General features: G+C 34.9%; 1 protein-coding gene across 1 annotated transcript; it reads right to left on the bottom strand.

The window, feature by feature from the left end:
- Positions 1 to 3,160: 3,160 nt before the first annotated feature.
- On the bottom strand, positions 3,161 to 6,381 carry LOC118444382 (uncharacterized). Its single transcript, XM_035872585.2, has 4 exons — positions 6,187 to 6,381; positions 5,411 to 5,560; positions 3,567 to 3,740; positions 3,161 to 3,470 (listed from the first exon to the last, which is right to left on the bottom strand). The coding sequence occupies exons 1-4, from the start codon at positions 6,241 to 6,243 to the stop codon at positions 3,279 to 3,281; spliced, it is 573 nt and encodes a 190-aa protein (XP_035728478.1). The 5' UTR covers positions 6,244 to 6,381; the 3' UTR covers positions 3,161 to 3,278.
- Positions 6,382 to 14,370: the final 7,989 nt, after the last annotated feature.

The following is a 14,370-nucleotide window of genomic DNA, read 5'->3' as shown; positions in this document are numbered from 1 at the left end:
GAATTATCGCGATATATTTCATGCTTTAAAGTCGAACGGGATCGGACAAAATCGAGTTGGCCGGCTTGGTTCGGTTCTAGAGGGGCCCCCGTCGCGCATAATAATCCTTCGGAGGGCCACACGAGGAAACCCAGTTTGGCTCCCTCGGACTCCTCTTCGTATGTTCGAGAGAGAGAGAGAGAGAGAGAGAGAGAGAGAGAGAGAGAGAGAGAGAGAGAGAGAGAAACGGAACGAACGTACACACGTACACTCATACTCGTTTCACACATTGATGCAGAGAGAAGAGAAGGAGAGGCCGCACAGCTTCGAACACTTCCGTGTTGTACGACTAATGAATCGTCTTCTCTCGTCGAACCCTTCCACCCCTTACCCCACTTCTTCTTTTTTTTCTTCGATTGGCTTCTTCGTCTTCTTTCTCTTCTTCTTCTTTTTTTTATCTTTGTTTTTTTTTCCCTTCTTTCTCTCCGTCGTATTTACCACCCATCGAATCTTTTTCTTTCTTTTTACCACTGACCGATCGAGTCTCCTTTTCCCTCCTTGTCTACCTCCTGCTACGCCATTTATCGAACGTATTCGTACGCTCGAAACGGGCTGACCTTATCGACACCTTCTTCTTCTTCGATCGCGAGCTCCGTGTGCTTATCGAACACGTTCTTGCTTACGATAAGGTCTGATCTTATCGACACCTTTCAAACTTCGTATCTTTTTTTCCTTTTTTTATTTATCAGGGATCTTCCGGTGTACGGTGTACCAATGTGCCACGTGAATTTTGTATGTTTTATCCTCGGGCCACAGATGGATTTTCATTATTATAAGCTCTTATAACGATATAATTGAATAATATGATTGAATAGGACTTATAATGATAAATTATTGAATAGTATGATCGAATAGAACTCTTATATTCTTATCAATGGTGGGTTTATTTCACTAATGATCGCTGATGACTATATTGATACTCGGCTTAAAAGATTTTCGTTTGAAAGAAGCTTTAAAAAATTATATTTTGAAGATAACAATGGTCAACTTTTTGTTTATACTATTCTAACACGATTCATTGCCAAATATAATTATTATTAATTTATATTATGTTCGATCGGTAATTGAATTATTAATACTCGTAATACTAATTTATATATGTGTATATTATAAATACATGAATTCATATTTTTATTATTTAATTTTCAAGGAAAATGCAAAATTTTACTTTACTCAGTTATTAATTATTTTTTACTTTTTATTTTATTTTGCATATAGATATAGTAATTGAATAAAAAAATTAAAAAACAAGAAAAAAAGAAACCTAAGAAACAGGATTTGATTATGTTAACGGTTAACGTGTTAAGTTGCCCATTCGCATCGAATAATTCAATTAACCATAAGGAGTAAATTAATAATAAGTTATCAAATTGGATGTTATTTTTTCAAGATATACATGAAATGATATTTAAAATACTTGTTAAAAGGTAGCAATATTGTGGTCACATCTTGATTAGACATACGAATGTCAGCTAAATGTATTTAAGAACGTTTGGTACGGTTATTGATTTCTATAATGAGCTTTAACATGAGACATCCATCTTTCTCTAACTCCGTATAATGAATCCTAGAGAGAGAATCGAACATGCATTAACCGTATAAGAAGACGGCATATACAACTTGCATACGATTGGCTTAAAGTGGGAAATAGATTTTTATGATGTTCGATCTCCATTGCGTAGACACATATCGATAAATTTCACTTGGAATACGTCCTCTTTCTCTTTCTCACGCACTCGACCATTTTATTTATTGCACGCGGGGTCAAGCAGTTGTTCAACGATATCCCGTATCACCTATGCCGCGAATATATCCATCGCTCGAGAGGTGGTTCTACATTTTATCGTACATTTATCGGCGCTAACGTGTGAAATTGGATACGTAATAAAAGTAAGGGGTTCATCCGTAACTTGGCATGAATAGTACTTATAGCAGATCGATCGCGAGAAAGGTCAATTCAACCGGAAACTTCATCATCCCTTTTTAAGCTAATCTTTTAAAAATGTTAATTCTCTATAATGTAACGAAACGTTACAACTCGTACACTCAAAAAACTAATACTTTCTATGTAATAACTTTACTTAGTATAAATTATACTATATATTTCATATCGTAATAATTCTCCTTTAATAATTAAAAAAAAATCTTCTAATATTTTCTAAGTAAAAGTTTCGCTTACTGTAATAATAAATTATATTATACGTTCCGTGTTGTATAATTTGTCATTAAACGGGAAGAAAAATTAGTTTGAAAAATCTAATTGAAAATAATTCAAATAAATTTATTTCGATAGAATTAATCGTTAGGATTACTACAAGTATCCTCACATGCCTCCAGGCGTTATAACATTATTTTTATCCAAAACTCAAGATTCATCTATGACACGACATATATTCATCCAATTAATAAGCGAAGGTTTTATTATTTAAAAATTACATTCAACACACACACACACATATATATATACATATATACATATATAACACGTGATATATTAAAAACGGAAAAATGAAATGAAAATTGGCCAACGATATATTAAAAAATAGTCATAAGAACGATTAATTGTTAATAATATTTATAGTTAAAAGAATTTGCTAATAAAAAAAAATCTAATCTGTTAAATTAAAGAAAACTTTGACACGATCGATGACGTTAAAATACGCTCAACGATGAAAATGCGTAATGGGGAAGGCAGGTCTACTGAAGCAAGTTCGGGTACCTGTATCTAAATCTTAGATTCCGTGTACGGTTCAGCGAAGTCGACCTCGCTGCCACGATCTTGAGCCATTACTCATAACCATTACGTTCGGGTTCGGGTACCGATATTATCCGATGAAGGCTGATACCGCCTTTTAGACGGTTTCTCGCGTGCTCTATACTTGCTCGTTGTTTATACGTAGGTGTACGTTCAAGGAACACGTTGGTACGGAACAGTAGAGGCTAAGACGATAACCAAGGACGTGCTTGTGAAACTTCGTGTCGATCTCTTTTGCTCTCTTTAGAAAATTGTACCTACACTTACAGTTAATTTCTAACCAGCGTTCCTAATTGTTTTTAAAATAAGTCTAATTTAGTTGTCGAACCATTTCGCTATTATATTATTGTTGATACAAATTATTCCTATTGTCTATACATTTTATTATTAATCTTTATACAGATCTATTAGTTACGGTTAACATATTATTTATTATATATTAAATTATATCAGATTATTATTAAATTTGTATGTGTAGATTATGTTACATTAGTGTATTCGAACAATTGTCTCCCTCTATATGAACAGTTGTCTGGCTAGAAATCAAAGATCTATACTCACTGGAATCGCTTGTGTTGGTTAATAAGTCGACATTGTAAAAAAAATTCCCACAACCTATGTCGTGCAAAAGTGTTATATTTTTTGGAAACATATACGGTAACAGCTTTCTTTTACCCTGAAGAAAAAGAAAAAAGATCAATGTTTCATAATTTAATAATTTCAAAGATAAATTCTTATAATTAGTATTATTAAAGTTGGTTCTGTTTCTTACCGGTAATATAGGACAAATTTGATCTTCGAGATTGAAAGCTCTTGAAATATGAAATTGTTGGATGTAAGATTCCGATTTATTAAATTGTTCTTCGGAAAGGAACTTGCAGAGTTTCATGGGATTATGGGGTAATGGAAATTTCACACCGTCGAACCTTTCTGCCACAAAATTAATCTGCGTTAAATCAATAAAATAATAAAAAAATGTAATTAAGGCACAAGTAACTAAAATAATACAGTACATTATATAATGTTATAATAATAAGGCATGTATATAATAGATCGATAAAATTATGGAGTATATCGATAATCGAAAAAAACTTGTTAATTTGTATTATTAAATCGTGATAATATATGGTAAAAACATGTAAAAGTTATTTATACAATACATTTACATGATGTCCGTCCATAGATGTTAAATATCTCAAAACTTGTTAAAGTAAGAAAAAAATTTATTAAGAAAAATTTGCACCGCTCCGAATGCAAATTCCACGTGAACATTTTTCTTTTTACTTGTGACTTTTTAGAATTGCGAAGGTCAATATAGTTTTTTTTTTTTTTAATGTATATGTATAATTTCTTTTTTTTAATTTACATAGTTTGTAATAAAAATTGCTATTATATATCATTTACGAGATAATCTTAAGAAGTGAAGTAGTAGCGTTCTCATAACACCATTTAGAAAACAACCTAGAAAATAGATATACATAATATTTTGAATAGTCGAAGAGTATCACTGACCTTCAACTCGTCAAAATACACAACTCCTTGATTTGTAAATAGTGTATTTGTATAGCATGAAGCATGAATTACAGTACAGTATAAATCTGTTGGTCGAATCGTTAAGATATCGATTAACTCGTAAACGATGTAATGGCAATTTTTTACTACATGTGATTTTCATGTTAAATGACTACTACTATATATAAATATACAAAAGAAAAATTATCCATTTAAAAGAACTATGTTGACTTTCATGTCTCGGAAAGGTCACGAGTAAAAGAAAAAAAATTTTACATGCACTTCGTAGCTGACTCGGAAATTTCTCTTATTAAACTTTCTCGTAGTTTCAACCAGTCACGAGATATTTGCTCGGACATCTATGGACAGATAGCCCCATATAATTTACAAAAATATTTTAAGAGATAGATTAAATTTAAATTATTTAAAAGATAAACAAGCTCGTATTATGTATAATTTCTGCATTGGAAATTTTACTTTTTGCAAATCAAATTCACATTTTCTCAAGTCGGCTTTTTCTACAAAATTGCTTTTTTTTTTTTGGTAATATTTTGTAATAAAAATTATCGACCGATAATATAATGAAATATTTTATGATGATCTATCTGCTCTTATTTATAATATCAAATGGAAAGAAAGTTATGTGACAATTGGCCCGACATGGAACGTGTTAAATAACAAATGAATTTGATTTTGATACATTGCAGTATTTACATTGTTGAAAATAATTAATTATAATTAATTATAAACTTAACATTACATCCTTTCCTTATGATTTTTTGTTAACGTGTGATGTGATTTAAAAATTTTGAAACTCATGTTGATTTTCGATAAATCCTTAATTATTGATTAGATAAGATAAGAAATTTTCTTTTGAAGCGCATTTGTTAAAAATATTTTCTCGTTGCTTTTATATTTTAGAAATAGAAAGACAATAATCTGAAAAAAGAATTTCTTAGAAAAATTTGATTTACAAAAGGTTAAATTTGATTCGCAATAGATTGAATTTGATTGGCGAAAGGGCGAATATGATTTGCAAAAAGGTGAATTTAATTTTGAATGTAAAACCTGTATGTCATAATTTTACTTTAGAGCAATACTTACGAGAAGTTCATCCTTCTCCGTAATGGGCTTCTTGATTATCATGTAGGCTTTGGTGTTATTATTAAAACCGATTACTTCTAAGTCGAATAGTGAGTTCTCGTATACTGTCACTGTTTCGTCCAAGATTTTTGTTATAGTGTAATTCATGGCCTGTCGATTTGTATTGAATACATTACTCATAGGATATGAATTTTTTGATCGATCGAATGAATATATCGATATTATTTTATAATAACAAAGTAGCTAGGATATTTATTTATTTATTATGTCAACGTATGTATGTACGTGCGTACATATATCTTTGCGTGACTAATAACTCGTTATCAACTCGTTGAGCGATAAAACGGTCATTGAAAATAGTTTGATAAAAACTTTAAAGCGATTATTACACATTTTATTTTTTAACTTTTGTTAGAAAAAAGAACACAAGCACAAAATCATGAAAATGCCCTTTGCCTTCTTTGTTCTTTTTTGTTTTTTTTTTGTTTTTATACTTAAAAGAAAAAAAAAAAAAAAAGAAAAAAAGGAAAAATATTTGTATATTTTTCATTTTGTTTATCGCAATGAAAATATAAAATGTTGTAATAAAAAATCATTAGTACACCATTCTGAAGAATATCGAGCCACGCTCGACGTACAAGTGCAGACGATTAAGATCGAATTTTAAATTGCATTTATTGACCTCGTCAAATAAATACAATTTAATTCATTAAAAGTAATGAAAAGTAATTTTGAGTAGGTGAACAATTTGAAAATGAGAGAAGAGTAGTACTTACCTTCATAGTGGTTAGCATGCTAAAAGAAATAATCGCAAATGTCGTAATTAATATCATCTTGTTATATCTTCCAACGATCCAATTAACAAGAACGAAACTATGAACCTATAGCACTGTGCACGTAACTCGGTAAGAAAACTCGGTAAGGTTGTGCCAAGTCAATAGTCGATGGCGATATGACTTGGCAAGACTCGTAGCAGGAAAAAAAGGAAAAAAAGGAAAAAAAGAAAAAATGCATATATCGATATGAGGGTATAATCGAGTTCTTATCCTTCAGTTCGAACTATTTTCATGACGATGCATTGTATTACCGAACGATAACGTAATTATCTACCTGCCAGTGCTAGAAATTAATTGGTTAGCGAATACGAAAATTAGCTCATCGGTCAGGAGGCAACGTTCCATGAAAGATGCAACCATATCTACAACTTTCGTCGATGTGTGGACGTTGTATTCGCACGTGCGTGTATGCGTAAGTGATGTACCGTTATCAGCTCTGATCCGATCGCGAGAAACGTCAAGGAAGAGAACGCAATGATAAATAACATCGCAAGACGTTCTCCTGTTTCCCTCTCTTTCTCTCTTCTTTTCCTTCTCTCTTTCCTTCCGTCGAGAGACGACGTTTCGGCGTTCTTCAAAGGAAAGTGACGAGCCTGGATAACGGGGCGAACCTCTTCGAAAGCACCGAAATCTCGTTCATACATATACGTGCGACTCACGATATGCTCCTTGCCTTATTGCCTGTCGTCCTCTAAAATCCGAATCCTTATGCGAATCCGCGAGAATTTTGTCAGCGTACGAGCGCTAATCTTCTCCCAAGCTTCTCCCCTTCTATGGTCCGAAGTAGACAACTTACGACACGTCGTAAAGTTTTTAACGCTAATGAACGCGTTGACGGAAGCCTGGATAAAAATAAGCTCGAGGAGCTCACGACGCACGCACGCACGCACGTCTCGTTATTAGCCCTTTCGCTTCTGCAACAACGTTTCTTTGTCAAGTTCCAATGCGAAATCGAGAAAAATTTATTTTAACACATTATTAACGCGAGTTGTTTAGCATCATATTTATCTATTGCCGCAAGCCTTTGCGAGGGTATTTTGTTAAAATTCAAAGTATCCATATTTTACATATATAAATACAAAAAAGTTTAATTAATTGTAGATGTAGTTTCACTAACGAAGTAAATAACAGTATAAAAGGATATACTTAGCACGTAACTAAGCTAATTTTTGTCTGTTTCACGAGTATTAAATTTGTCTGTTATGCGTAAAGAAAGCGTAGAAAATGTAAACGAGGAAAACTCCTTGACCAGTATATAATATTTTAAGAAGCATACAAATAAAAGCAGATTATTCTCATAGATCATAGTGCGAGCGTTCTATGATAATTTGCAATGTAGCTGGCAACAGAAGGATCCAGTACTCGTATATAGCCGCCGAATCAAATATACTACTTCGTAGCTTCCAACCGACTACTATTACATCTCCTATTACGCGATGTTTGCCGCGATTTCAAAGGCAATTCGCCACAGCGGGTATCTCGTGGTCCGATAATGGTTCTCGAGGAGGTTTCAGGTTCACTGGAGTATCCGCTCATGACGTGGTGGTGGCCTCGGATAAAGATCTAAGTGGGTACATAGTTCTATACGTACACATATAGATAGTCGTACATCTGTACATATCCATACATATCTCTGTAGTTCTCCAGATTACATATATATATATATATATATATATGTGTGTGTGTGTGTGTGTGTGTGTGTGTATATGTATATACATATATATGTAGACACGTTGAACAGTACTCTAAGGAAGATCCTTAAATATAAGAAGGTAACGAAGGTAAAGGTTTCTCCGTGACGTCCGCTTCGTTCGGAGCCGTCAGGGGTCAGTGAGCGGCTCCGGTCGGCCAACCCGGCTCTGAATTCTCTCTTCGATCGTTTTCTTCTGCTTCTTCCTCCTCCTCCTCCTCCTTCTTCGTTCCCTTTCTTTCTTTCTTTCTTTTCTCTCTCTTTTCACTCGTGCACTTCTTTCCCCGTTTGCGTCGAGCTCTCAACACGTCCCGAACGAATATCCGACTCCGATAAGTCTCGCGCTTGCGATTTATTGCCAAGCTCCGAGAGTCACAGACTCTTCTTTCTTCCTTTCCCAGTGGAAACTATTAAGCACGGTCCATCGGCGCGGTTGGAGGTTAATCGGAATACAGCATGAATTGCCTGATTCGTCTTGATCTTATATATACTCATGTGAAAACTAAATGCGACGATGCTTATTGATCTAAGAGAGTAAATAGAAATCTTTTGACTTGTAAAGATATTTTTGACAAAAGTTTTGTTGGATAAATTCGAATGAAATGAAACGTCTTTATTGTTTCATTTAAATCATCCGAAGTTTTGCGTCTCGTCGTAATCAGCGTTATATATCGCAACGATGCGTTATTTAAAAATGAATAATGGAAAACGTTTAGCCCTGGAACTGAGTAAATGCAAAACAAAGATAACAAAACGCAGCTTATAGTTGTTCTTTAACGAATATCCAAGAATTCGCTTTGAGGAAAGTTATATGCCGTTATCGGTTCTACTTATTCGTTATGAGGTGTAAGTAAAACGGTCGAAATATTCGTGCTATGATGTAATTACAAAAACCTTGAGAAAACTTGTCCAAGTCATGATAAATATTATTGGCCTTGTTCTTTTATTTTCACTTTTTACGATTAAACAGTGACTGTGATAAAAAAAAAAGCAAATGTTCTCTTTAAAATCATCAAAGGCTTCATGATCTTTCATTACTTGTATTTCTTCTCTAATCGTTTTTTCGTCTATGTCCATGACGAAAAGACACGGTTTGATAGCGTCGTAACGTTGGTTCTTGTCCGTTTGACCCGACCTCATGAACTTCGCTCCACCCAAAGATCCCCTTGTAGAAGTTCGTGCAAATCGACTCGTGTAAAAGGTTCCCACCTTGCCCCTCCTACGTTGGCATCTTCCATCGACGCCACTGATCTCGCGGGAAATGGAGCATCGTTTAGATTATATTCAACTTCTTTCGAATCCAACAACCTAGGTTCGAATCTAAGAGTTTGAACCTAATGCCAAATAACATGTCCGGTACTTTCTGTGCCACCGATATGCCATACGTCTCTGCCATAGAGGATACGCCTTTTGTATTGTATTTTTCTAACATTAGAAACTCCACGACGTAAGTATAATTAATTAATCCTATCTTACTCTTAATTTAGCATCTATTATAAAATTATTTTCATTTCAAAGTCAAATGTATGACTAAGTCATACATTTATAATAAAATCATACAATTTCATTCGATGTTTTGTTTTTAAAAGAATATTCCATTCTGGACAATAAAATTATAATACACTTCGATAGAGAAAGAAAGAAAGAAAGAATTTGGCACGTTTAATTGGTCACGAAATCATCAATTAGTTAGTACACATGCTACACGATAAGTTAATAGTACATGTTTATAAATCAATTTAATTAAGGGATCAATAAATAGGATCCTGACAAATATCGATCTGAATAACAACAATAATAACGAGATGGTAGGAGTTACCCTGGTTGGTAGCTACGATCAATTTAAAGACTCAGTTTAAATGTTTCGAATAACAGGCAATAAGAGATGATAGGGAGTCGTACGAAAGGGTTGGAACGAGATATTATTAAGTTCTACACTGGTATATAATTCGTCGAATGTACTGAGCACTGTACTATGGCGTTTCCGGTTTGACCTCGAACCGAGGTCATAGCGTAATTCTACCTAAATAAACGACTAGACTGTAATCTAAGATCGACCCCTTTCTTCCTGTCCCACTTGACTTCTACGTCAGTCCTTCGTGTCTGACATATAATTTCGTTGAAAAGTTCGATCCTTTGTAAGCTTTTCGAACGAATAATTAACATCCCTTTTGGGTTTATTTCTTCAAACGTTTATAACTTTCGTCTTTCTTTTAAACACGGTCCTTTCGATGGAGCTCGTCTGTTCTTTGAACCTGCGGTTCGTAGAACCGTTCGAACCGTTTGAAACGTTCACACGTAACAATTGTCAGGTATCCATTAATCTCAATTACGTACAGTTGACAATTTAATTTCTACGGATCAATTTATCAAGCACAACTTGATATCCCAGTAAGATTTTGAAAGACACGATTCTTATTTTGTATTCAAGCTGATCTTAGAAATGTAATTTCTAAGGAGGAGGAACGCATGATAATACATGGTAAAGGATCGTGAGCACGATGCAAAGGAGAAAATCTTCGGTACGGCGGTGACAACGGCATTGCGCCGTGTGAATGCAGAACGATCGAACCGTCGTTATTTTGGCCGTTATTGTTCGCACACGTGCTCCCAAAGTTTCACTTCGTTCGTTCGTGCTGTATCTTCTTCGATATTTTTGCTGGCACCGAACAAACAGCCTGGAGCTTTCAGAATCGTGTTCATTGGGATCACCATGATGATCATAAGCATCACGATCGTGTTCGAAACTATCCTAGGAATACATTGGGAAACGTGAGCTTCGCTTTTGTTCGAGTACCCACACGTCATCCCCTTTAATCGGCGTGGTACACGTTCAAGATCCTCCTTCTTTATTATTCGTCGTTTCGAATAGGTAAAGCGCGAATAGCCAAAGTACACGTACACGTCCAACATTCTAGAGTTCCAGTGACCTGGAAGCGAGAAAACGTAATGAATATTTTATAAGAGAGCAGATATCTAGCCTCCGTTCGGATACTGCGGCTCTTACAAAGTCAGTTGGCGTTTACCATTGCGGATTTTGCATCCGCAAGCATAATGCTGTCACAGCCTCCGGCAAGACGTTTATTCTACCATTCGATCGTTAAAGCCGAATTAATTCACTGCCAACGATTTGCATGATGCTTTTTAACCAAACTATTCAGATACGCCTTCCTTCGGCTATACTCGATTTATGCGATAAAAGTAAGAACGATGTTCGACTATCATCTATTGGTATTGAGTTGAAGGAAAACGAAATATACGAAAACGATCTCAAGCGCTATCGTTTGAGCGCGGTCTCGTCGCGCGAGAATAAAAGATACCAAGGCTTAAAGTGCATTAATTTATCGGCCAACCGTGTCAATAATTAAGGACCAAACATTATTTTCTCTCTTTCTCTCGCGGCGGTCCGCGTGAAGGCCAGATAAGAGTTCCACCCTCGAGTTACAGGATGACTCACCATAAGAGAAAGAAAAAGAAGAAGACTAAGACCAAGAAGAAGAAGACGAAGAAGAAGAAGAAGAGGAAGAAGAAAAATAAGAAGAGAAAAGATGGCGTCGGGTGTCTTTGGCGATAGCCAAAGCGTGGTGGCAGCTGTTCGACGAGCTTATCTTTGGTCGTGAGCCGATCGAAGAGTAAGAGGAGTCTTTCGTGCCACTGCAAAGACGAGAACGAGCGGGACTTAAACGTCAAATCGTAAGCATCGGTGCCGATCTACTCGGTGTTGTTGCGTTACGCTGGGATACACTCGTCGTTGTTGTCGTCGTAGAACGCCTGAAGACTCAATCTCTCTACGTTGGTTAAAGAATCACCACTAGCACCGTCATACTCGACATGTATGTATATACGTGTGTGTGCATCTGTGTGTGTGTGTGTGTGTGTATATATATAAATATATATATATATATATAATACGTACATATATACATAGTGGGAGACAACACGTAAACAAGCACGTACGTACTTGGGTAATCGCGTTCGCGCAAAAGCACCAGCGTGATCGGTACGTATTTCATGGTTTACGGTCGGGATCATTTCAATCGAACATTATCGAGCCGGAGAAACCATAACGAGCCCACGTAGAGTTAGCTACGGTTGCCCCGTAGCAAGCTGCACGGCAATCAGTGAAACGAGCGATGCAAGCTTGCGCGCGCGCGCCCTTACGTATATGCACGTGTTTATTTTTTTTTCCTTTCTTTCTTTTTCTTCCCCTTTTCTTTTCTTCTCTTTCCTTTTCTTTTCTTTTCTTTTCTTTTCCTTTTTTTTTCTTTTTTTATCATTATATAGGTATGTACCTATGTGTAATGCGGTGTATTATGTACGTATACGTGTGCGTAGGTGCGATATATATATAATTGTAGTGGTACGTAGAAGTATATAAACGGTGAAGCACGCTCTTTGTGCCATAAAAGAAAAAACAAAAAAAAAAAAAGGACACGTATGTTTATATCTCGTCGCTGGCCGCGTCCCCTTGCCAGGCTTCCCTTCGAGGCCCCCGGCAATACGTTAAATCTACGTGTTCGTACTCTTGTACTTTCGAAAGCTTCTCCCTCGTTTCGCCGCCTTTCTATAGGGTGCTCTTTTCCAAATGGATACGAGAAATTTTCTCACGAGAAGATTACTAAAAACACCCTTATAATATCTTATTAATAATATATTAATAAAAAATATAATAATAATAGCTATTTTTTCATTTAAATTTTGCGGTATATATCGATCTATGTGAAATATGTGATGATTTGTTTTCAAAGAGAATTATAATCAATACATTTGGAGTATATGAGCGAAATAATGAAATTAATTTTTGCAACGTGATTATTCAATGATTTATTACTTTTAAAAAAGTTTATTCTAATGGATTACTTAAATTAAATTTACATATTGGAAAGTAGTTCACAATTGAATAAATTCTTTGAAATATACAATAAAGATTTTCTAACTTTAACCATTATTGAAAATATTATTTTTTAATATTCGTAAATATTTCATTTCTTTAATCCATACCATACTTTTCCTTTCGTCATTATGTTTCCGATTCGTTCAAGACTGTTATGTTACATCGGATACATTATCTACCTTATGCTATTTTCCTTTCCATGTACTATCCTATACGAGCTTGTGTACTATCAAAAGGAATATACGTTCTTCGCGTGTATTGTCCTACGATAACGTTTGCACAGTATTCCATGCTACAGCGAGCGAATGCATACCTTCCTAGATAGGTTCCTCCCTTTGTGCGTATACAAGCTACACGCTTAACATAACTACATATCGTAACGTCTGGCAGCGATTTCGATGCACTCTTTATCGTCTACTCGCACGACACCGAGAAATTACGCGTTATGGCGAAGCTTTAAGCTAAGAAAACTTCGTCTACCGTGTACTTCATATTCTTGGAAAGGGTACGAGTCTTATACGAAAGGTTCCACCCTCGGAAATGTCGATTGCCTTTCTCAATGAACACGAAATATGACCGATAAAATCTCCAAATGGTTACGTAGATTATCGTTTAATTTACCATCCACACCAGTACAATATCCTTAAGAACTTACAACTACCATCGCGCAATATCGCTCGCGATATTGGAAAAATTCATCTTTGGATATTTTTCGAACGCTAAATTCTACGTTAGATCTGTGTAAACATATCCAAGAGTAACACTTTCCAACTAATTTTAAAGGAATGTCCGATCTAGTTTTCACCACTTTTCTTTGACCTTGTTCTACTTGAATTTCAGTAGGTGAAAAGGTTTAACGAGCAATTGTATTAAGAAAAAATATACTTATAGAAAGAGGATTACATGTTGATGTTACTTTCGTTTAAATTTTACTATAAGCTTGTTTGCCATATTCAATGAAGAAAAATGTATACATTCGATATATATATATATATATACATATCTTTGACATATATCTGCCGATATCTATCTAATCCTACACAGATCGATACAAATATAAATATATATCTTCGATTTCTATCTTGGATATATATATATATATATGTATATATGTATGTACGTATAGATACATATATATCTGCAAATAGCGTATGTAAGTTTAAAGCGGAGTTCAATTCTTAATAGCAATACAATAGGTTTTAATGGATACATCGATGGGATTTTAAGCGTCATTATCATTCGATTTTATGGCTTACGAAAAGGAATGAAATTCAGGCGTTGCGTATAGTGGAGCGTCGATTCCCACACCCTTATTCATTTCGCATAAATTGTTCTTTCGATCGTAAGGAGAATTCCGAACGTTGTACGTCGTAATGGACGTGGTATGTTCACGGAGTATTTCCCTTCGTTTTACTCTTTCAAATTTACTTAAATTGTTATTCTTGTTATTACTAAAATGCGCCTGTTTCCTTTGAACGTAACTATCCTGATTAACCCAATGCATCGAGAGTTTTTCGAAATTTTAATCGACTATCGCGCG

The sequence above is a fragment of the Vespa mandarinia genome, chromosome 23, assembly GCF_050613455.1.
Source record: "Vespa mandarinia isolate Hongniang chromosome 23, ASM5061345v1, whole genome shotgun sequence".
In the NCBI taxonomy this organism is placed as follows: domain Eukaryota; kingdom Metazoa; phylum Arthropoda; class Insecta; order Hymenoptera; family Vespidae; genus Vespa; species Vespa mandarinia.
Note: the sequence above shows the minus strand (reverse complement) of the source record. Positions and strands in the feature narration are given on the sequence as shown.